At 35.2% G+C, this 24,012-nt stretch overlaps 5 protein-coding genes and 1 long non-coding RNA gene across 8 annotated transcripts; 4 read left to right on the plus strand and 2 right to left on the minus strand.

Moving 5' to 3' along the window:
* The first annotated feature begins 1,714 nt into the window (after positions 1–1,714).
* Positions 1,715–3,366, plus strand: LOC106318041 (probable aldo-keto reductase 3). The gene is made up of 5 exons (XM_013755879.1): positions 1,715–1,968; positions 2,033–2,233; positions 2,368–2,540; positions 2,614–2,716; positions 2,785–3,366. Exons 1-5 carry the CDS (start codon positions 1,747–1,749, stop codon positions 3,121–3,123), a joined length of 1,038 nt encoding a protein of 345 aa, XP_013611333.1. The 5' UTR covers positions 1,715–1,746; the 3' UTR covers positions 3,124–3,366.
* Positions 3,367–3,460: 94 nt separating this feature from the next.
* LOC106318040 lies at positions 3,461–6,884 on the minus strand. Of its 3 annotated transcripts, none has more exons than XM_013755878.1 (9): positions 6,590–6,884; positions 6,290–6,499; positions 5,995–6,094; positions 5,045–5,101; positions 4,739–4,844; positions 4,530–4,612; positions 4,260–4,321; positions 4,064–4,160; positions 3,461–3,906 (listed from the first exon to the last, which is right to left on the minus strand). In XM_013755878.1, the coding sequence occupies exons 2-9, from the start codon at positions 6,487–6,489 to the stop codon at positions 3,898–3,900; spliced, it is 714 nt and encodes a 237-aa protein (XP_013611332.1). In that variant the 5' UTR covers positions 6,490–6,499; positions 6,590–6,884; the 3' UTR covers positions 3,461–3,897. The 3 variants fall into 3 exon arrangements, with proteins under 3 accessions (XP_013611332.1, XP_013611331.1, XP_013611330.1); XM_013755877.1 differs by having other exon boundaries at positions 3,461–3,948; positions 4,530–4,597; positions 6,590–6,883; XM_013755876.1 differs by having other exon boundaries at positions 3,461–3,948; positions 6,590–6,883.
* An 8,289-nt stretch (positions 6,885–15,173) lies between these two features.
* Positions 15,174–16,033, plus strand: LOC106313359 (cytochrome B5-like protein). The gene has a single exon (XM_013751156.1). It carries the CDS (start codon positions 15,352–15,354, stop codon positions 15,703–15,705), a length of 354 nt encoding a protein of 117 aa, XP_013606610.1. The 5' UTR covers positions 15,174–15,351; the 3' UTR covers positions 15,706–16,033.
* Positions 16,034–16,236: 203 nt separating this feature from the next.
* LOC106314393 (glycine-rich RNA-binding protein RZ1B-like) lies at positions 16,237–16,974 on the minus strand. Its single transcript, XM_013752266.1, has 3 exons — positions 16,694–16,974; positions 16,522–16,584; positions 16,237–16,432 (listed from the first exon to the last, which is right to left on the minus strand). The coding sequence occupies exons 1-3, from the start codon at positions 16,972–16,974 to the stop codon at positions 16,237–16,239; spliced, it is 540 nt and encodes a 179-aa protein (XP_013607720.1).
* A 282-nt stretch (positions 16,975–17,256) lies between these two features.
* On the plus strand, positions 17,257–17,787 carry LOC106313360. Its single transcript, XR_001264365.1, has 3 exons — positions 17,257–17,325; positions 17,433–17,584; positions 17,692–17,787. It is a non-coding gene; the product is annotated as an uncharacterized LOC106313360 (long non-coding RNA).
* A 583-nt stretch (positions 17,788–18,370) lies between these two features.
* On the plus strand, positions 18,371–20,378 carry LOC106313358 (WD repeat-containing protein 76-like). The gene is given in 5 exon segments (XM_013751155.1): positions 18,371–18,732; positions 18,735–19,216; positions 19,329–19,741; positions 19,811–19,909; positions 20,001–20,378. Coding segments are annotated over 5 exon segments (1,413 nt in total). The 5' UTR covers positions 18,371–18,551; the 3' UTR covers positions 20,239–20,378.
* Positions 20,379–24,012: the final 3,634 nt, after the last annotated feature.

The raw sequence follows: 24,012 nt of genomic DNA on the forward strand, positions 1-24,012 counted from the left end.
TATCCTCCTTCAACCACCCGCAGCCGCAAACGCTAGTTGGAACCAGCGTTTGAATTTATGAGGTTGAGAGCGGTTTAAAGCGGTCTAGAGCGGTTTGAGTGATTGTTGCAAAACGCCAACAACTGCTACCAACCGCAAAAACTGCGTTTGCGGGTGATAGGCGGGGAAACCAGTCATACCCTAAATCTTGTAGGAAAGTTTCTACTGCAACAATCCAACCAATCACCCCCGTTATCTTGTGGTTGTATACAGAAAATAGACTATCAGGATGGGAAAGGTTCATTGAGAAAGGACGGCCAAACAAAAAGTTACACTGGATAAACACTTGCATGAGAAAATCTTTCTTAGTCAATTTTCCGCTCATGTCAATCTTTTTCTACCAGCTAGCATTTGGATCAGATTCACCCACGTACGATTGCAAAGACAAAAAAAATTACAAATCAATCACCTTGAAGAAATTTGACTGAAAGCATGAGCATTCTGCCACAGGAGCTCCATGCTGCATCACTCGAACCTAAGAAAACATGAGTTTGTAAAGTATAAATTATTTTATTTATAGAGTAAATCTATTTTTTTTATCATAGAGTGAAATAGAGTTAAGTTGAAACATTTTCATTTTAAAATCTGTTTTAAAAGTAAAACTAGATCTCGAACCGCGCGAGTTTTTGTTTTCATTTATTTTTATATAAATGTTTTGTTTTCAATTCTAAATTGATATATATTATAATATATATGTGTCTATCAATTTTTAAAACATAAAAAGTTTACTGTATATTTTTTTCATTGAATAGATTGTTTCAAACTTTCACATGTATTTGTATCTTCTTCTATATATATATTTTCGGATTATTATTTCATTATTAAAATCGTAACTATATATATAAAGATTAGTAAAATATTGTTTTGTTGTCATATTCAAAGATATTGTAACATTTCACAAATTTAGAAAGTTTTTTAAAAGTTAAACTTTTCGTTTCATAGATTTATATTATCGAGTAAATAATTAAACATTTGTTTTTGTTTAATTTTTAAAATAAATTATATAGTTTAAAATTTGTTTTCATTGGTTTAATGTAGTAAAGATTAATCATTGTTAGATAATATGATTTTTGTTATTTAAAAAAAATATTTATAGTTTTAAAAGTTAACATTGACAAACATTTAAATATTTAGCATATAGATGCATAGTATTAAAATATTAAATTATATCTATTTAATTTATAATATCTATAAATCCAATGGATCATCTATTGTTTAAATCCAATTATTGATATCCCAATAAAAATTTCTGATAGGCTCAAAATTTAAATGATAAGATTATATATTAAATGTAGCATGACTTTTTATGAATAGATCTATTAGGTCTATTTTTTAAAAAATTACACATGAATCAAGGTTGTGAATTCTATTTTAATATATAAGAAGAGAGTAGAGTTGAATCTAGTCCAAGGATAAAGAGCCTACTATTTCAACGTACTTATTGGCTAGAGCTTTTTTTGTTTTGTTTTTTTTGAACACTGTGTAGTGCTTTTTTTCTTCATAAATTTTGCTGGTGGTAGTACTAGAGCAAAACAATCAAAAGACACACGCGGCTTCTTTTAGAGTATCCTCGTCATTACCAATTCATTCACCAACCCACCCCACCCACCTCTCCACTGAAAAGAAGAAGAAAAAAAAATTCAAAACTCTATACAAAAGAGGCAAAGCGAGATTAAAAAGAAAGAAAGAGGTGTGCGAGGGAAATCAATGGCGGAAGCTAGCGGAGTGAAGAGAATGAAGCTAGGAAGCCAAGGGCTTGAGGTCTCGGCTCAAGGCCTTGGTTGCATGGGCCTCTCAACCTTGTACGGTGCTCCCAAGCCCGAAACTGACGCTATCACTCTTCTCCACCACGCAATTGATACCGGCGTTACTTTCCTAGATACCTCCGACATCTACGGTCCTGAGACCAACGAGCTGCTTCTCGGAAAGGTTCGTTTCCCATCATTTCAGATTCTTTAGAAATGATGTTCATTGTTTGAACTCTCTCTGTCAGGCTCTGAAGAATGGGTTTAGGGAAAAAATAGAGCTTGCTACCAAATTTGGAATCATTTACGGAGAGGGGGAGAGAGAGATAAAGGGAGATCCTGCTTATGTTAGAGCTGCTTGTGAGGCAAGTTTGAAGCGCCTTGATGTGGATTGCATTGATCTTTATTACCAGCATCGGATTGATACTCGTGTCCCTATCGAAATCACTGTAAGCCAGTTTCACATCTTTGGCTTGGGTTGTGTTAGGACTAATAGATTCTTTTAGGAGGATGCTTTCTGGTGTGAACCTGGCACCTTTTGCTCAAGTTATAAGAGTTTCTTTTATGTTTGGTTAATTCTTAGATGGGAGAACTGAAGAAGCTAGTTGAAGAAGGTAAGATAAAGTACATTGGTTTGTCTGAAGCCTCTGCCTCAACTATCAGAAGAGCACATGCTGTTCACCCCATAACAGCGGTGCAGCTAGAGTGGTCTTTGTGGACTAGAGACGGGGAAGAAGATATCATTCCTACCTGCAGGTATCATCTACTCCTTTCTTTGCACACTATCCATCAAATCATATAACGTCATCTTCACTTTCCTTTTCTTCAGGGAGCTTGGGATTGGGATTGTTGCTTACAGTCCTCTAGGACGTGGCTTCTTCGCTGCTGGACCAAAACTTGTTGTAAAGCTGGACAATGATGACTTCAGAAAGGCAAGGCAACTACTACTACTCTCTGCATTGAATAGTCTTGGCTTGCTTAACTCTGTTTCTGGTTGCAGAGACTACCAAGATTCAAACAGGAAAACTTAGACCACAATAAGATTCTCTACGACAAGGTTTGTGCAATGTCTGAGAAGAAAGGTTGCACTCCTGCACAACTAGCCCTGGCATGGGTTCACCACCAGGGAGATGATGTTTGCCCCATCCCAGGAACCACTAAGATCGAAAACCTCAATCAGAACATTGGAGCTTTATCTGTGAAACTCACTCCTGATGAGATGGCTGAGCTCGAGACCATCGTCCAGCTAGAGTCTGTGAAAGGAGAAAGATACGCTAACATGACGGCCACTTTCAAGAACTCAGATACTCCACCATTGTCTTCTTGGAAAACCACATAAACCAGTTGAGTGCATTACACTGAAGCAGCCTTAAGTTCTGTGTCAGTCAGATGAAGGTAACTGATGTGTTGCGTCTTTCAGAGTCGATTATCAAACCCAAATGTCAGTGTGAATGTATTGTAAAATAAATAAATTATGTATAGCGTAGTTCCCCATGTGAAAACTTCAATCTACATCTCCATACATTGTGACCAAGCTCTATAAATAAACGTCTGTTCTATGCAAACGTTTACTGCCGCCACTTTTAAACCACTAAGGAAAAAGAATGAATGACAAATATGTTTGAATTGAGACATAAAATGGTCACAACACACGCAAAGAGAGAAGCCGAATCATGTGAGACAAGACCACTAATCTAAGCATAAAATAAATTATGAATGGGCTATGAAGATTGAAGACCAAACCTTCCAAAGATGTGTTTTCATCTAAAACCTTAGAAACAGTTTGTCTATACAACCAACTCTACCACGGATCTGTGCAATGAATTCATATCTTGAATTGACAACCTAAACATTTTCAAACCCGAAAAAAAAAAAAATACCAATTTTGAGACGTGAAATGGCTAGCAAGCGGTTAACCCTTTCCGCAGAAAAATTAGCCGACAGCACAAAGGGAACCACAAGATCCAATCTTTGTTCAATATTGTGTCTCACAGTTGATAACCCCATCTTCTCTCAGTCCAGTTCACATCAAACAACTACCATTTTTTCGTTTCTTCTTGTGCTCATCTCCTTTAGCATTGGTCAAAATCAAGCGTTTCCTCCTCCATCAGTTTCATGGTTCCTGCTTCAGATGGATGCTCGAAGGAATTATATAAGATCTCGGCTGAGAGACAGACGAAAAAAAAAACATTGTACTTTTAACATCAAATGCGAAGTAACCAAACTATTTAAGGGTCTTATCCAAAAACCATCTGCAGAGTTCATGCAAGATTGCTTACCTGTCGTGTACTCGTCATTAAACTGCTTGCAAGATCATTGTTAATTGAAACAGGCAGTGGTGGCATCCGGCTTATGATACCAGGCATCTCCTTCATGCTGCAGCAATAAATTAGCAAATCAAGCTTTTATAAAAGACAAGGAGCCAAGACATCAGATGAAATGTATCGTTAGTGTTGTGCTAATGAATTCACATACTCATTCAGGATGGAAATGATGTTATTTCTTGCCAGATGAAACAGGCTGATGTTATCTTGTGGCTGTATACAGAAAATAGAATATCAGGATGGGAAAAGTTCATCGAGAAAGGACAACCAAACAAAAAGTTGCACTGGATAAACACTGCACGAGAAAATCTTTTTTTAGTAAAGTTTCCGCTCATGCCAATCTTTTTTCTACCAGCTAGCATTTGGATCAGATTCACCCACGTACGATTGCAAAAACAAAAAAAATTACAAATCAAGTCACCTTAGCCACAGAAAGGTTTGAAGAAATTTGACTGAAAGCATGAGCATTCTGCCGTAGAAGCTCCATAACCGCATCACTAGAACCTAAGAAATCAAGAGTTTGGAAAATATATGAAATCTGAAAATGTAACAGCTGAGGAAATAATCCTTCTTTTACAGTAATATAGTTTCAGGACAGAGAGAAGAGACTGTGACCCAAATAGCACTAACCTTGAAAAGGTATGCGTGCACTCTGGCACATATGGTTCATGACGTATGTAGAATTTTGGTGTGGCATGGTGGACAACATGTTCAGTTTTGGGGGTAAATCCACAACCTTAATCAATTTTTAAAAAAAAATAACCAGTTAGTTGCATGATGGGTTTCTCAAGGAGAACAACATTGTAGCCGTTTGAACAAAAAAGTCATATGCAGCCAATAATCACTTTAACAGCAAAATATAAAATAGGCCATCTATTATATGTTTACTTATTTACAGAAGAAGATATACTATACGGTTCAGTTAAGCAAGCATACCTTTCTATAGCTAACCTTCGTGCTGGCACTGTGTTCTTCCCCTTTTCTCCGTTTTTGCTGTAAAAAAATGGATTCCATTCTTAGCCAGGAAACTTTAAAGCCATTGATTTATATAGTTAAAAATAAAATAATAGCAAGCTATCAGTTGTTGTTATAAATTTCAAAAAGCAGTTATATTGAAACTTTCTGTTAGAACGAGTCATCAAAACATCTATTCATTTCTTCAGTCCAACTCCATAGAGGCTACATGTCAAACTTAATTTCAGAAAGTTTAAAAACAGTTATGTAGAGACAGTACGGTTAAGCTGAGAAGGTAATAACCAGCACTATAACTTGTTTCTCTAAATTTTACTACACACCATACTGCAAGCAGTACAAATACTAATATCATTCATTAAAGGTAACATCTCAAAATCAGTTTCAGAAAGTTCGAAAAGACCAAGGATTATCTTGACATCATCTATAAAGCGAAATTAGTTTCAAAGTAACTACAGATATCAAATCAAACTTATCGTCTTAGGGTCAAATCAAGTTCCAACACGACTCGAGAGCTAACAGAAAGCCAGATCTATAGTCAGCAATACTTGTAATTTCTCTCCTCCTAGCACACCTTAACCATATCTTTAGACAACCTTTTATGATATGGTAGTGGCGTCTTTTGATCAATATAGGAAACGAACTTTAAGGCTACCTTAAAAAGAATAACTTTTCATATAGGGGACTTTATCTTTAACAAAGTATCATCACCATATTGGTTACCTTATACATTGCATGTGCTTTAATAGTTATAAGAATATCTCTCGCTCGCACCACTATTTTCATGACAGCCACATACAGACAAGTATAACTACCGAATTGTGTGTTTCTCTCACACGCAAAAGGACACGACCAATAACAAGAAGTATGCAAGCGAGAAACTGAAACCTAATGACAAGGTTTTAGGAGCTTACCGTCATCCATTTACACCTCATTGCTACGTCCCGTACACTTTTATCTGGTAGAGTTGATGCGATCTTTACATACTTGGTAACTTGTGGTTCATCTTTAAATCTACAAAAGGCAAAAAGACAAAGATTTGTAAGCAACAAAAAAAAAAATAAGAACTTGAATCTGCTATTACAACAGTTCATGAGACACGCAAAGGCAAAACCCTTTTTCATTACATCTAAATCCTTAAACCATCAAATATAATTAAACATAAAATTTATCTACTTTTGCAGAGAAGAACAAAAGAACAAGACTTACTTTGCGAGACCTTTGTCCAATATATACTGCTCCTCAACAGACCACTCGACAGCCAAAGAAGGTTCATGTTTGAGTCCAGACGGAGAAGTTACAGTGAAGTGGAATCCTGAGGAAGCAGTCATGCTCGAATTCGCCGGATATACTAAACCGGTCGTGCTGGTGCTGGTGCTCGGTACGCGGTAATTATCCATCGGAATCATTCCCGGTTAGCTTGGTTACGCCCAAAGACATGTTCGATTTAGGGTTTTAGCAATTCAAGAGCCAGAAATTGAGAATTGATTGAAATAAAGAGAAACCCACCTCGGATTTAGCTAAAAGTAAGATGATTGATTATGCTTCGCCGGACCTAAAAATTGCCTCGATGCAAAACCCTAAACCCCAACGATTGTTGACTTCAAATAAAGAGATGCGATCGTGAAGCAACACGCTAGGAACCCCGAGAGATGCGAACTTTGAATTTCTCAAGCCAGCGAGGAGAGACAGCGAGAGAGGAGAGAGAGTAAAATGGTGGTTTGTTGTTTGTTTTGGTTTTTCCTTTTCTTCTGAGCAGAATCACTTTTTATTCCATTGTGGTTTTGCTTTTGTTTTGTTCACTCTTTGAAGACAGAGGTTTGGTTTGTTCGTGAATAATTATTTAATCTTAATACGCAATTTGTGAATAACACAGTCACACACACTTTGGAACATTTTATCCATTTTTTACTACAACTAGGTATTTGAATAGGAGAAATTGGTGTGTATACACCCAAAAACCCATATAATTTACCATATACCTTTGTTTTTTTTAATATTTTTATGACTATAATATCCTCATCTCTAGATCTCTTTTTTTTCTCTTTTCTGTGTTCTAATCTATTTATCTCTCGTACATATTTTTCAAATCATCTTCTAATTCAACACAAATCTTTATTTTTTTTATTCTGATTCTTTTGACACCCATAATGCTAATCTTATTATCTCACCCCAATTTCAATGTTTCCAATTTCGAATCACAATCAACTTTTATAAGCTTTCAATCGCAAAATGTATGTGTTGTGGTCTTGAAGATTGTGGAAATTCGACGATTCTCTGTTATCTCTGTTGCGGATTCATGGAGAAAGGATCGAAAGATCTCGGGAAGAAGAAAGCTTGAAATCTACATTCTTTTATTTATATAATATATACGTTAGTAGGTATTTTATTACTTACCTGCTATTGTTTAGATTTTAATGGATTCTTAATCGATACATGGAGTGTTAGGTGTTACAAATAGATTTGGGGCTATTAGATAGATAATTAATTAATTAATTGTTAATAGTTTCATTAACTGATATATGATTTGTTAGCCGATACATTTTTTTGATACATAGATTGTTAGATGATACTGAAATTATTAGTTGATATGTAGATTGTTACCTGCTATGTAAATATTTAGCTGATAGATCTAGAGTTACATGATTTCGATAAAGCATGAGGGCATTTTCGTCCGCACAGTGTCAAAAGGTTACTCCTTTTTGGGTTATCTATTATCATGGGCATTCAGCTAATTTGGACCTTAATTGGGTATATTCAACACATTGTCCCTTTGAATAGTATGAATCTGACAATACTTCTTCTCTCTCTAAACACTTCACATTCTCTCTATTCCGCTAAAAGAGATCTCGTTTCCGGTGGCTGGTGTGTTTATCGCCGCCGGTCGCCACCACCCCTTTTTGTTTTTTTTGTCATGTTCTTGTATAATATTTTCGATCTCTTAGATCGATGTAAAGTTTCCAGTAGCGGATCTCGTTTTCGCAATGCGGCTTTTTGTTGTGATTTAGTTAAGTTAATCCTTCTCCTTTCCCCTGATCTTATATCTTCTCAAATTGTGTTGGTTATTCAGAGAAGATTGTTTTCCTTCGGTCATCCTTATGGCTAAAGTTTGAAAAGAATCAATCTTTGCCTTTTGAAAATTATTGGCCATGGGCCTTTGGGCAGAGTATCTGGAGTATCTGATCAAACTCTGTCTGTGAGTTATTTGATTAAGCTTGGAAGTTTTGGAAGACTCACTAGAGTTGAAACTTCTCATATAGAGAAGTGTTTCAGCAAAAGTCTCTTTCTGTAACTGTTCTGATGCTATTCACTGAGATTAACATCCAGAGAAGACATGATCACTTTTAATATCAACGGCTTACGTGAGGAAAAAGGTCAAACAAGTGGATTAAACCGATAAATCCTTATCGCAGTCAGAGATTTGTTTACTGCTTTTAAGAGGAGAAGAAGATCGGCGAGATCTCCAGCAACACCATGCGGCAGCTCGTTTCTCAACAGACTTTTAGCGTGACACGTGGAAGGGCATGCAAGTTTCATGCTACAACCACATGTTTTGAACTTATCAGTATTTGTTGGCCTTGAGTGGGCTTGTTGTAATTGGGATATGTTTATAAAAATCCACTTGTACTTTGTATGGGTTGACAAAAAAAAAAGAATAGTATGAAATATATTTTTCATTGAGATCTGGCATTTTGCCATTTCCTATACACCATATGCCATTTGTTTTTTTTTTATCTTTCTAAAACAATAAAAAATAAGTCATGTTTAGTTATTAGTACATTTTCCTCAAGATCCATTTCAAATGATTAATTATTATTTATATAAGAAAACAAGTTATTCATACTCATTTTTTTTTGGAAAAACGTTTGCCAGATACATGACGTATAAACTAATATGGTGAAAACCATCCGATGTATCTAAATGTTTCAATAACTACGCGAAGTTTATGATAATACATGCCACATATACGATGTAAATGATTATATGGTGGGAGCATCAAAATGAGGTTTAATTGATTTTAAAATTAGTTAATGGGGTCAATCTGTAATTAATCAGAAAATCAATATTAAACTAAAAACCCGACCCAACCCAAGTAATAACCCGACCCAGTCTGAACCCAGAAATTAGAAGATGAAAACGTTAGGCTTCGTCGATTTGGGGAGTTCTAACTAAGAGACAGAGAGATCGAGAAAAAGAGATCGAGAGAAAGAGACAAAGTGAGAGACTGAAATAGAGGACTAATCATACTGGGAATCACGATGAGATAAAATTTCTTTGGTTTTCTACTTTCAAAAAATATGCAGATTAGTTGTTTGATAGAATGCTCACAAATTTTTTGGTTTGTTTATGGTTAAATTATATGTTTCTAACAGTTTCTTATATGATTTCTTTGATGCAGTGATCCTATTTCAGTGAAAATTAATTGTTTTCATTCGGGAGTATTCAAACTTGAAGAAGATGGGAAGTTGAATTTTGTGGATGGTTTTTTGGAGCAGCTAGAAGTTGACAGAATAGCAATCTTTGAAGATGTGGCGAAAGAGATGGTTCAGAAAAAATATTACATGGAAAATGTGGTACAAGTTACCATATGAGAGTATTTTGGAGAAGAGGCCTCTGTTTGATAATGCAGTTGCAACAAAAGGAAGATGACTGCTAATGGTCGTTGGTATAAGGAGCTTGATGTTTTCATAGAGAGAGATGGGTCTGATGCTATTAGTCGGATAGAGACAGATACTCATGAGATTGAGGCCGAGCAACATGCTGATGAGATTGAGGTGAGCAACAGCTTCTTGAAGACAATGAAGATGAAACTTATGATGGTGATCGTGAAGCAAAAGAGATTGAAGAAGAGTATGATAAAAGTGATAAATCTGATAAGGAAGATGAAATTGAGAGAAATTTTGAAGAGGATCTTGAGATGTTTAGGAATTAGAACTATGAGGATGAGATTCAAGACGAGGATGAGGTATATCCCGAGACTGAGCAGTCATCTGATGATGAGGAGGAGCAAGCTAAGAGGATGGCTAAAAGGGGAAAATTAGATGAGATTTTTAGTCTTATGCATACTTTCTTACATTGGTGAAGAATTTAAGCAGCAAGTCATCAAATATATCCTCAAGACAAGAAGAAATGGAGTCTTTGACAGATGGGAGAACACAAAGATGGGTGCTAATGCAGTGGTAAAGGGTGTGTGTGGCGCATATATTTCTCGGTTGAGACACCAATCAAGTAGTGGATGGTCAAAGTCTATGTTAGTACACACACTTGCCATCCCACAACGAAGTGTAAGCTCATCAAAAGTCATGCCAATGCTGAAATTATGTTGGAACAAATCAGGAAGGAACCTGAAATGAGTGTTCCGGTGATTATAGAAGAGTTTAGGAACATGTTCAACATCATCATCTCTCTTGAGCAGGCAAAGATTGCTAGGCGTATTGTTCTTGATAAGCTACATGCCGAATGCAATGAGCATTTTGCAAGGTTAAGGGACTATGAGATGAAGCTATTACGGTAATCTTTTCATTTTCTATATTTCCTATTGTTGTATATATTTTAATGTACTTATGAGTAATAGTTTTCAAATGCAGTTCAAATGTTGATAGAAAAATCGAGATCAATACAATAATAAAACCAAATGGAGCAAAAGCATTCCACTCCATGTATATCTGCTTTAACAAACTACGTGTGTCATGGAAGGAATATTGCAGGCCGGTTATTGGATTAGATGGGACGTTCCTCAAGCACAGCTCTCTGCAAGGGATGATTCTAACTGTGATAGGAAGGGATCTCAATAACCAGATATACCCAATTGCATGGGCTGGGGTCAACTCTGAGAGAAATGATAATTGCCAATGGTTTATCCACAGGTTGAAGATTGATTTGGATTTAGGCATGGGTGATCTTGTGACAATGATATCTGATCATCATAAGGGATTCATTGAGTTGTAGTTACAGTTGAGTTGCTAAGAGCTGAACATAGAGCCCGTGCTAGGCACATCTACTCTAATCTGAAGAAGAATCATAATTCTGATACACAGAAGCCACTCTTCTGGCGTGTTGCGAGTAGCAACAACGTGGCTGACTATTGATATATGGTGTTTTAGACATCTTGTATATATGTTTTTCAATTGGTTTTCAAGTCTTTATCGAATCTTCCTAGTCCTTTTCGAGTCATTACAGGTCTGGAGTTGCATTGGATGGGAGATGGACCAACTGGAACAAAAGAGACAAAAAACAGTGCAATTTGGTAATTTTCACGCAGAACAGTCGAGTGGAGCAACCTGAGTTCTTGTTCCAGCGGCAGAGATTTTAAGGAAGTTTCCAAATATTTCGGGATTTTACCTAGGGCTTCCCCCTTTTACTCCCAGGCCGCCATAGACCTGCATATATATCTTTTCTTATTTTATATTATCATTCTACGCTAGTTTTTACACAAGAAACCATTGGAGACTTTTGCACTTGAAGATTTGCTACCTTGAAAGGGAGAAGGCTTCATCTCTCTCACCTTGAGAAAATTCCTGAACTCTATCTTATTTATATATTGATTCAACATGTTTTCTTCATATATTGTCTCTGTGATTTCTCTGCTCATGGCTGAGTAGTCGCTTGTTAGGTTTGGGGTGTTAGGGATCATGGATCAATGAGCTAGACACAAATAGGATTGTTATTCCTTGATATCTCTATCTATTGCTAATCTTAATGCTTGTGTTAAACTGGTCATTTATCATCTGATCATAGGTTTAATCTAATCATCAAAAGTGTTTTAGATTGCTAGAACAAGCATAGATAGGCGATTTATCCTTAGCCAACGAAAGCTGATGTTAAGGCAAATCGTGAACCAATTGAATCCAAACTTAATGCTTGTCATCATTCTCTAATCCAAACGACAGTTTAGGCATTAGGATTGCTTGATAAATTGGTAGACACCACGACAGTGGGTTTATCTAATCTTGTTGTTCAAGTTTTATATTGACTTGTATTGTATTCCTGAATAGTTGTGTGGCTTATGATCCTAAGTATCCCGATGAATCACCCTGAACTTAGCTCTCTTAATCATCTGAAAACCTTTAATTAATCTTGTTGTTTGCTTGTCACGAAACCCTCAAATCTTAAAACCCCTATATTGTTTTAGCTTGATATTGATCCTATATAAATTAAGTGTAATCGTTGGTCTCTGTGGATTCGATCCTAAAGTGCTACATCGACATATCATTCGATTGTGGTAGTGTGCACATTAGGTTAATTGGTGTGCGTATACACGTAATATCAACTATGAGAAGAATTTAGAGGTTTTCAAACAGCTTAATCCACTAGCAGCAGATGATCTTCTGAAGAAGGATCCTTCTACTTGGTGCAGAGCTTTTTTCTGGGTAGGTTCATGTTGTGCTGATACACACAACAACTTCACTAAGTTTTTCAATAGGACGTTGAAGATAGCTAGAAAGAAGCCATTTATTCAGATGCATGAGTTGATTAGAAGGGATGTTATGACAAGGATATCTACTAGATGAAAGACAGCTAGTAACGAGATGGGTCTCGTTACAAAGAAGGCGAGAAAGGAGGTTGAAAAGTCTTGTGATGAAGCTCAGCATTGCTATTCTTACCCTAGAACAGATGGTGATTATGAGTGCGTTGAATTTGGAAATGATTACACGGTGAAATTTCCTTCTCGTAGCTGCACTTGTAGGAAATGGGACTTGTCTGGAATTCCATGTCGCCATGTTGTATCTGTTATCTATGAGAATAGTCTCGAGGTTGATGATTATATTTCGGATTATTATCTGACATCAAAGTAGCAAGGATTGTACTCGAACGGTTTGAAGCCTGTAAATGGTCCAAGTTTTTGGAGAAATCTGGTGGAGAACGTATTAAAGCACCTCCTTACAAGAGACCTCTTGGAAAACCAAATGGAAGGCAAGGATTAAAAGACTGAATGAATCCCCCAAGAAAAATGCGACCAAAGTTGATCGAAAAGAAAGAATAGGTTGTGGTCTATGTGGTGGTGAAGGCCACAACTCAAGGAAGTGTCCTCTTGAGGTACATCTCATTTGAAATTGTCAATCTTTTGTCTTTGTTGTGTTTGATTTATTCAATTTTGTTGCAGTCTGAAGAAAGCAGAAAGCGTAGGCGTCTCAACATGCAACAACAAGCACATGAACAAGCAATCGAGGACATTTCCTCAACTGCACCTCCTGCCACACAAACTTAATTTTTCTCTGATATGTATTTTTCTAACTTCTATGGCATTACTCAGATATGTATTTATTTTGAATGTTTATGTATGATGAATCGCCTCTTTTGGATGTTAAACTAGTGAGATGAAACTCTATTTTGAATGAAATACTTGATGTTCAAAGCATTACAAAGATTTATAAGGACATAACATATCTAAAGCATTATAATAAGAAGGAACTTTATAGCTTAAGAAAGTTGTTAATGATGTCTTATTCTGCCTCTTCTTTTTTGACCAAATTACTTCTAAGCTCAGAAATTGTCTTCTTCAGTTTCGCAATAATCATGTTCTTCTGGCGAATTTTGTTTCTAGCTTCAATCAAAGCTTCTTTTTTTCATCCAAAAGCTTCTTCCTCATCAAACCACTGAAAAAAATTTCGTCCACCTCTCCGCTAACAAAAACGAAATTAAGAACTTAGTAAGGAACACTCCAATTCAACATATCAGAAAGACAATCGTTGTACCTTGTATCGTTCACATCCATAGAACCTTCGACCCGGATTTTTGTTTGTCCAAGCTTGAGATATCTTCGCTGGTATCCCACATTAACAAAGCACATTGCCTTCACTTGCCTTGCTCTTTCGTTTATTGCTCGATCCTCCACCGAATTCCATCTCTCTTTCTCTCTGTCTTGCTTTTTGTTTTAAAACGATATGAACCCTAAAAGAAGAAAGGAAATCGATTTGATGAAGAAGGGTTATGCCGGGTCGGGTTTACGGGATGGATCGGGTCGGATATTGTTAATTGGAGTTTAACTTTAAAATATTACGGATTGACCCTAGCAACTAGGGTTAAAAAATCAATAAAACTTGATTATGATGTTGTTAACATTTATCTTATTAAAGTAGAAGTACATTTAGAAAGTGTTTGAAAATATGAATAGCAGTAAAAAATGGATATAATATTGTTTGGAAACATAAATAGCATTATTTTAAGAAAAATAAGTAATGAGCTTATGTTATTAAGAAAAACTGGAAGTCCATTATATTATGAGAAACTATATATCTTGGCCAACTTTAAAATATACGAAAATGGCCCAATCTAATTATCTTAAAAGCATTTTTTGTCTAAAATAATCATAAAACAAAATTTAAACTTTATATACATATTTCAAATCAAAATATTAATTTAAAATTGATTTATATCAAAATTGATTAAAAATATACATATATTCAATAATTGATTTTTACTAAAATATTTTCCAATAACCATTATTAAAAAATGTTTTAAATATATATAAGAAAATACAATATGATCGTACGTATAAAATACTATTAATTATATAAAAATTAATAGTATTTTAATTTTTTTAAAAAAATATATATATATGATTATTTATATGATTGTAAGTATAAAATACTATTAATTATATGATTACCTATATGATGGTACGTATAAAATACGATTAGTTATATGATGACACATACATGATATATAATAGTGACACAAAAAATAAATAGCAACATATTTTTGAGAAAATAATATATGGAATATTATATAATATGTATAAAAAATAAAATAACATTTAATACAAAATAATCTAGTTATAATAAATATATATTTATATAAAAGATAAAGTAAATATATATATGCGGGTGCACAAGCCAAAATCTAGTATTAAAATATACAACGTATATGTCATGTATTATCATAAACTTCCTGTAGTTATTGACACATTAACATACATCCAATGGTTTTCACCATATATCTACGTCTTGTAGGTGACAAACTTTTTTCCTTTTCTCTTAAGGGAAATCGGCATAGACATTTGAGTTATACAGCAGGCTTCACGATCGCATCTCTCAATTTGGCTGCTTTTGCACAAACTGGTTCAAATTCAGTTCCCAACCTCAGTGACAAAATTACTATAAGCTCCAACCTACAAGCTTTATTATAATGAGGGAAAGAACATTAGACAATGACTTTTCTGCCCTCGTCCTTAGCTGGATCTAATCCCACCACTCTCTCCAGCTGTGAACCAAATTGCATCTCCTCTGTCGAAACCCAATCTGTTTATTCGAGTTGAGAAGAAGAAGAAGATGATAGCTGTGATCGGATTGCTTCTGTGTTTTCTACTTTCAGCATTGTTCTCGATCCAAGCGAAGCGAAGAAGATCAAACGACCATCAAGAGACGAAGCGATATCCTGTAGATTTAACGCCTAAAAGCTACAGCAAGAGTGAAGTCGCAGAGCATAACAAAAGAGACGATTGTTGGATCATAATCAAAGACAAAGTCTACGACGTTACTTCTTATGTGGAAGAGCATCCTGGTGGTGACGCCATTCTAGATCACGCTGGTGATGATTCTACTGATGGGTTTTTCGGACCGCAACACGCGACTCGTGTTTTCGACATGATCGAGGATTTCTACATCGGACAACTTCGCAAGTAAGAGAGGAAAAAAACAAGAACATAACTTGAGATTTGTGTCGTGTTTCTTTGTCTGTTTGTGTTTTTAGTAGTTTCATTGTAATGCAAAGTTTCATCCTTTCTGTGTTGGGTTTAAGGCTTTAAGCTGAGAGTGAGCTTCTGACCTATGCTCTGTTTCAATTGTTCTGAATCTATCAGCTTTGGTACGTTGGTTTAGAGTTAAAGAGACTGTTCAGAAAGCTTATGTGATGACTTCTCCTATCTGAGAGGAAACAAGTCTTTAGAAGTTCCATTGTAATGAAAAGACTCCTCCTTTCTGTTAATTTTCATGGTGAATCTCGAGTTTTTAACTTCAGGGTTTAAGCTGAGAGTGAGCTTCTGATCTATGCTCTGTTTCAAGTGTTATGTTTAGAGTTAAAGAGACTGTTCAGGAAGCTTATGTGATGACTTATCTGAGAGGAAACAAGTCTGATATATCCCTAACTCCAAAAGCAGAAGCATGGATATCCCTTCACCAAACAAACTACCAACATTCATATGAAGAAGACAGGCCTTAAGCTCGGCTAGGACGGTCATAAGGACCCAGTCTGCTCCTATAGGCTCTTCCCTCATCACTTAACGGTCCCATAGATACATACCAATCACTTGCACCCCTTGTGTATGTGTCTCTGTCAAAGCCTCTATCTCTCTTGTCATAATTATCCTCAAGATGATGATGGTGTTCAGGTATCCCACCAAACGGCGTAAACCTAGACTGATTAATGCATCAAAAGATCAGGACTTTCTTAAACTATAACATACATGTTGGAAACCAATAATAGAGCTACAAATTACAAACCTCTCAACTGTATAAAGATCATCAGTTTCATACTTGTCTCCACCCTCAAAGCGGTCTCTGTAGCTATATCAATGTAGCGGTCACGCTCCAGCTCACCAATCTCTATAGCATCTCGGTGTCCATGGAACTTTTCAACTAGTTGAGGGACCATGGCGTCCACACTTAAAAGCACTCATCTAAAGCAGCTCCTCCTCCATGGCTTCCCTTTCCTCGGGATGGATAGCCTCCCCTGTAATGAAGATGGTCTACATCAACATCATCTCCCCCACCCTTGGGCTCAGCCTTGTTCACCGATATCACCCTATCACCTAACTCCCTCATCAGCTCCTCGGCGATAACTGCATGCAATAAACCCAAAACCACGTGGACGGCCAGTGTCTTTCCCCACCATGATCTACAATTACACAAGAGCAATATTACATGCACATGCATGTAGCTTTTCTGTGCTTGCATCACTTTGAATCAGATGTTACATAAGAGTTAAGAAACAAGCTGACATATTACATTACTATCTCTTATATATAGCATGTTGAAGAAGTGGCTAAACAGAAAATTTCCAAGAAAAGAGAAGACAATAAGACTTGGGAGCATTCCTTACACGATACTAAACTTGGACTATGTATTTCTGATGCATACAAAGCTTCATAAAAGCATAGAAATATTATTTTTATAAGCTGGATATACGCTTTCAATACGTACCCCTTCTTAATTTTTTTTTTAAATATTGCTTCTAGGCTGATTCTGATCCTGAGGAGTCAGAAGAATCCGAAGAGGAAGTTTCTGAGGAAGGTGATGAATCCCCAGGTTTGCTTGCTTTCTTATCTCTTTGTGTTACTCTCTACTCGATGAGAAATGTTTTCAGAAGTTAGCAAAGGTAAGTGACACAACCTTGGCTTGAGTTGCTCTTATAGCTGATGTTGATGATGATGAGCCATCGGAAGAGGAGGACGAGCACTATATTCTAGGCTGTATGATTAAATGCCAATCGGGTTACGAATGCAGATACTGTCCTTTCATGACTTGTCCGAATGAGAGAACAATGCGAGCACATGTCTCATGAAGGGTAAAGTTGTTTGCTTTTATCATTATATATGCATCGGATTTGAAACGTGAGGTATTATAGTATATTAAGCATGATGATTGTTTTTGATGATGTGGCTCTTACTTCAGAGGCACGCTCGTTTGGAGAGAATAATGAAAGGAGAAAGCCCTGGACGCGATGATGTTGATTATGATGAAGATGGCTATGATCTAGAGACCCCACCATCTCAGGTTTTCTTTTTTTTGACATTTCGAGAAAAATGACGAATGTGTTCTTATGGTGAGTCTTAACCAAAAGTTCTTGCAATATCATAAAATGTAGGAGAAGCAGGGAATAAAGGAAAGCTCGGAATTGATGATGATCCAGAAACGCCATCCCAGGTTTGGTTCTTTGACTTCTTCAGATGAGTCCTAACCAAATTCTTTAAATGTTTTTATATGGAACATCCAGGACGGAGAAAAGTCAGATGATTCAACGCAAAACTCTAGGAAGAAAATGCGTCAAACTAAGGATTGAAACCAGTATGAGAGGCCTGAAAGATTCTTCTTCTTCTTTTTTTTTTTGTTTTCACTTAGGAAAATCGATGGACTGATGGATGATTTTGAATGTTGATTTAATTGAGATGTTTGAGTTATACAATTCTTGTGTTTTTGTTTTGTGCAGTTTATAATAACAGAGGACCATGAGGGAAGTTTTGATTGTACCTTCTCCATTGTTGAATACATTGACTCTAATCCTATCTTGTTTATAGATCTTAACATACAATAACGTAGCAAAACCTACTTGAACGATCTAGAGGATAAAACAAAACAAAACAAAACATAATAATAGTCTATAGATGAGTGCGTTACTTCTTTTTTGGGCGGCAAAAGTGACTCTTTCCCGCTCATCTGCGACCGTTTAAGCTTTTCTAGTCCTTATTACAGTGTTAGTGTGAAGCAAGACAAACTTTCCCTCTCTCAAGACACACACACTCTTTGAAGTTTCAATGGCGACAGAGTACGAACGCAAAAGACTGGAGAACATTAGACGGAACGATGAGATGATGGCTTCTCTCAACGTCCACGCCAAAGCTTCTCTCCTCTCCGCCTCAACCAAACGCTCCCGAGACCACTCTAAATCACTCAAGAAGCAGCAGCAGAAGAAGAAGGAATCCGAAGCCCCCATTGTAAACGACAGTCTCTACGCACCAGAGGCTTAACCCCAGATTCCGATGGCTTACCCCACGGTGTTTCAGAGTGTCCGAAAGGTCTCCCTTTTCCCCAATACGTATCTCTTCGTGTATTAGCTCCTCTTCCTCTAGATGATGGAGATGGCTCCCATTCTCAGTTCGTTGATACTCTTTCCGGTATTACCAGAAAACCCAACGGAGAAACTTCAACGGTTACCGAGAATGATGATGATAGTTTTGATCTTGGATCCTTGTGTTTAGAACCACATGATGTAAAACGTGTTGTGCCTGAGAGAGTTCTGGTTGTAAAGTTCTTACCTTGCGAGGGTGTTAAGCTGGTTGCTGCAGGAGACAAGGATGGGAACGTTGGCTTTTGGAATCTTGATTGTCAGAACGAGGAAGAGGATGGTGGTGTATCTCTCTTCAAGCCTCACACTTATTCAGTTACATCTCTTGTCTTTCAACAAAACTCTTTCTCAAAGGTATAATAAAGTCTGTATCTTGAAACTTTGGTCGGAGAGAAAAAAGAAAAAAGAAAAAAGAAGAAAGTTCACATCTTTTTTTTTTTTTTTTTTTTTTTTTAATTCATGTCAGGTTATTACCAGCAGCTACGATGGTCTAATCAGGTTGATGGATGTTGAAAAGATGGTTTTTGATCTGGTTTATTCGCGGGACGAGTACGAGCCTATACATTCCCTCTCTCAGAGACCAAACGATGAGCAAAGCTTGTACTTTGGTGGAGGAGAAGGGATGTTCAATGTATGGGATCTCCGAGCAGGGAAGTCAGTTTTCAACTGGGAGTTACATAAATACAGGATACACACTGTTGACTTCAACCCGCGAAACCCGCATCTCATGGCTACAAGCTCTCAAGATCGTACTGCTTGCCTTTGGGACTTGAGGACCATGGGAGCCAAGAAACCAAAAGCACTGGCGACTGTAGATCATGCCAAGGCTGTGTACTCTGCTTACTTCTCACCTTCTGGTCTCTCACTTGCAACTACAAGGTATATCTTGTTTTGTTTTTTCCCCTCGGCCTGTTTCAATACATCTCTGAGGTTTTGTTTTCCTTGTAGCCGTGACAACTATGTTGGTGTTCTAAGTGGGGCTAACTTTGAGGATACTTCCATGATCTATCACTGTAATAACACTGTTCGTAAGATCTCCAGTTTCAGGTATGCTTCAGCATCTTGGAGTACTGATAATAAGTTCTCTTTTTGCATCTCTTCAGCATCTTGTGTTAACTTTCATTTGTCTTTGTTTCAGGGGGGTATGGGGTTGGGATGATTCAAATATCTTTGTCGGCAATGTGGCAAAAGGAATTGGCGTCAATCAGACAAAAGGAATTGATGTGATCTCTACAAAACTAAAGCGAACAGTGAAGAAGCTGCAGAGCCCTCTTGTGAAAGATGTTATAAGCAGACTCCACTGCCATCCTCTTAATGTTGGGATGCTTGCTGGTTCCACAGCTGGAGGACATGTCTATGTTTGGACCACAAAGTAGCATATACTTCAACCATTCTCAAATCACATTTTTGTAATCAGCATGAGGGTTTCTTTTGTTTTGGGAGCATGTCTTGAAGGTTTCTTTGTGTTCCACAACAATCTCTTTTCATTGTCTCTTGGAAAATCGCAAGTGTCTCTTTCATCTCCACTAGCTCTTCGTGAGACTTGGTCACATCTCGCTCTTCTTTTTTCTTCTCCAACTTTCTGTTCAGCTTCTTGACTCCAGCTGGGATTGACTCCAAGAAGTTAGCAGTTACTAGCTTACTGCCATAAACCATGTCGTTAACTGAACTGGCGTTTAAAAAATGTTTTAGATGTCTCCAGGTGCAATTTGTAAAACAGAGAAGCACATTGAAACGACAAAAAAAGTAAAGAGATAATTGAGTAAACAAACATTTACTGAGAGTCAAGCACAGGTATAACAAGCCAATTAGATAAAGTCAAACAGAAAAAAAGTATGTGTTTGTGTAAGTCTCTTTGTATAATAAAACAGTTGCTTTGTTTTATTAATCTTTCTTCTCTTTTCTATTTTTTTGAGATCTCTCTTACATTGGATCTATTTATATATGCAATAGAAAACTTAGCTTTATCCTATTACAATATGATCTAGGAATCTTAACTTAATCCTAAACCTATTAGGCTTTAGTTATTCAAATTTCCTTTTTGAATAACTTGTTTCCTAAGTAACAATTTTGAAGCTTATCCAACATTAGACACCAAAAACTTCAAACCACTGCATAAAAATTGCAAAAACATAAGTAATATATGTAAACAGAAGAAAGCCACTGATGCAGTTTAGAAATTTCGAAACCAAAGAGGGCAAAAGATAGACTTATTTCTCTTGTTCTTCTAATAACGCAAAAAAAAAAACAAATGTAACTGGTCCCAAATCAATAACATTTATTCCACAAATGCTATCAAATTAGAATGTCCATTCAGACAAAGTCCTGATAATGGCATGGAGTAAGTATTAGGGACAAAGTTCCCACATCAGTAGTCGTAAGGGATCTTTAGTAATATATAAGATAAATGAACCACTCTACTTATCACCAATTGGTTTTAGGTTGGAAGCCCATTTAGCTTAACATGGTATCAGAGCTCGATCCACGCAGTCCAACCCGATCCACATCGACCCCGCCCAAAGTTGGCCCTCGATCCTTGCCCAAACATTCCAAGATTGACGCTTAAAGAGTCATCATCTCGAGGGGGCGTATTAGGGACAAAGGTCCCACATCGGTAGTTGAAAGGGATCTTTAGTAATATATAAGATAGATGGACCACTCCACTTATCACCAATTGGTTTTAGGTTGTAAGCCCTGATTTTTTTTTTTTTGAATATCCAAAGATTTCCAACAAGATAAAAAGATTTTTCCGAAACATTCTGGTTTGTGATATATCTAGAATGATTTAAGAGAAGTGATTTAGTTACTTGTATTAATAAAGTGCACTTTTTCGGTGAAATATCGATCTAGAAAGAATTCCAGAGTTAAGTGTACTTGATCTAGAGTAAGGGAAAGAATATCGAAAAAATGATTTGTGATATCGCAAGTCACTATTTTAAATCATTGAAAAAATTAACGGTTAAAATTAAATTTTGTCACAGGTCACGGATACATTCATCAACAAAACAAACAACATATAATCACAAGTCGCGAGTTACAGTCGCATGTCAAGTTTCAGGATCTGCGACAACAAAACATATAAAATTTTTATTGCATGTTCAGAGAGGGTTCGATTCACCTTGGCCACATAGCTGATAGCCGTGCCACATTGATGGATTAGTTGTGTACCCAGATGCAATGCTTTGTGGGATTAGTCTTTGGACATATAAAATTTTTAGGATCCCTGTTATAAAAAAAATATATCTATTGTATTCTATTGAACTTTTTCTTAAATAATTTGCATCTGTTATCAAGTTTTTGGCTGGATCAGGACATCTTTCAAACCAAGAACAAGAAATGATATATAGAAATAGAAGCAGTTTGAACAAAAAAAAAGAAAGAAATAGAAGCCGATTATGGGACAGTCACAGAAGGGCTGAACGGTAATTTTCCAGCTAACTCACGGGAACGTTAATGGATTATACAACACAAATATTAGTTAAAAACAATCACAAGCATGTCTTCGCAGAAAGACGGCATAGATAAAGACGAGAAGGCATTTTTTAATATTGTAAAGCCATACGGGAAACGCAAAAGACAATTAAATAAACCAGACGAATGATAGCCACATGAAAACAAAAAAGAAAACAAAAGGGAAATACCCTAGAATCTATACTATATAAAAATATCTATACTATATAAAAATTGAGGCATCAGATCTTTAAAATCTCCAGTCGTGTTTTGACACATCAGATCTTTAATTTGCTATTTTTAATTATGTCAATGTTTCCAAAAACTGTTTATTTCATAACAGAATAGAAATCAATTTAAATAAGACAAACTTACAAAATTCAAAGAATTATATATAATTTAACTTAATATATAATATATTTTCGGAAGTTAAATAAAATATCTTATAAATATAATAATTAAGTTAAAATGCAAGATATTTTAACAATAAGAAATATATAAATTTAAGACACATGATTTTTAAAGTTTATGTTATATACTATTGAAAATATTCAATAATATGATATAAAACACATAGGATTTAAAACAACTAATCATAATATGAAGAACTATATAAATTTAAGACACATGATTTTTAAAATTTAGGTTATATGCTATTGAAAATATTCAATAATATGATTTAAAACATATAGGATTTAAAACAACTAATCATAATATGACAAATCATTATTTTCGTTTAATACTTTCAAAAAAGTCAATATTTCCAAAATTTTGTTTACTTTAAAATAAAATATAAATCAATATCAAATAAGGAAATCTAACAAAAGTAAAAAGATTATATATATAAGTTAACTGAATGTATAATTAATTTTCGAAAATTAAAAAAAAATGCAAGACTTTCAAAAAATTATAACTATAAAAATTAAAACATGTAATTTTAATTTTTGGGTTATATGCTATTGGAAATATTCACAAATAATATATAGTATCAATATAAAAAGTTCAACTTAAAAAAATAAAAATATTATATATAAGTTACTTAATCTTAAACTGATTTTTTAAATTTAACATAAAAATAACTAACAAAGATAATTATTAAATAAAAATTGAAGTACTTTCAAATAATAAAATAGAAATCAATATCAGTAAGATAATTTAACAAAATTAAAATTAAATAAAAATTAACTTAATATATATAATATTTTCGAAATTTAATATAAAATTTAAAATGCTTGATTCTGAAATAATTATTTCTTTGGCTATTTCTAAAAAGTCAATATTACCAAAAATGTTTATTTCAAAATAAAATATAAATCAATATAAATATTTAAACTTACAAAATTTTAACATTAAATACAAGTACTTAATCTTAAACTGATTTTTGTAAAAGTAAGTTAACAAAAGTAAAACATTATATTAAAATAACTTAATGTTTATAATATTTTACAAAAATATAAAAATGCAATACTTTCAAACAATTATAGCTATATAGGTTTAAAATACGTAGTTTCAAATTTTAGGTTATATGTTATTGACAATATTCACAAATAACATATACTATATAAAAGTTGAAGTTGTAAATTATTGAAAATGTCCAATAAGCTATGTCTCTCAAAAATAAACATAAAAATATTGATAAAAATTATATCATAAATTTTGTCAAGTTATACAAATAACATATACATAAAAATAAAATAGAT

This window comes from Brassica oleracea, chromosome C9, assembly GCF_000695525.1.
Source record: "Brassica oleracea var. oleracea cultivar TO1000 chromosome C9, BOL, whole genome shotgun sequence".
Lineage (NCBI taxonomy): Eukaryota > Viridiplantae > Streptophyta > Magnoliopsida > Brassicales > Brassicaceae > Brassica > Brassica oleracea.

Coding starts and splice junctions, on each gene's coding strand:
- LOC106314393 (XM_013752266.1), bottom strand. CDS start 16,974: ATGCAAGCACAGAAAAGCTACATGCATGTGCATGTAATATTGCTCTTG. Junction 16,585..16,693: donor GGAGGAGCTGCTTTAGATGA/GTGCTTTTAAGT, acceptor ACATTGATATAG/CTACAGAGACCGCTTTGAGG. Junction 16,433..16,521: donor GATCTTTATACAGTTGAGAG/GTTTGTAATTTG, acceptor TAATCAGTCTAG/GTTTACGCCGTTTGGTGGGA.
- LOC106318040 (XM_013755876.1), bottom strand. CDS start 6,489: ATGATTCCGATGGATAATTACCGCGTACCGAGCACCAGCACCAGCACG. Junction 4,322..4,529: donor CAAACCTTTCTGTGGCTAAG/GTGACTTGATTT, acceptor TTCTGTATACAG/CCACAAGATAACATCAGCCT. Junction 4,161..4,259: donor ATCATTTCCATCCTGAATGA/GTATGTGAATTC, acceptor TTATTGCTGCAG/CATGAAGGAGATGCCTGGTA.
- LOC106313359 (XM_013751156.1), top strand. CDS start 15,352: ATGATAGCTGTGATCGGATTGCTTCTGTGTTTTCTACTTTCAGCATTG.
- LOC106318041 (XM_013755879.1), top strand. CDS start 1,747: ATGGCGGAAGCTAGCGGAGTGAAGAGAATGAAGCTAGGAAGCCAAGGG. Junction 2,234..2,367: donor GTGTCCCTATCGAAATCACT/GTAAGCCAGTTT, acceptor GTTAATTCTTAG/ATGGGAGAACTGAAGAAGCT. Junction 2,541..2,613: donor GATATCATTCCTACCTGCAG/GTATCATCTACT, acceptor CCTTTTCTTCAG/GGAGCTTGGGATTGGGATTG.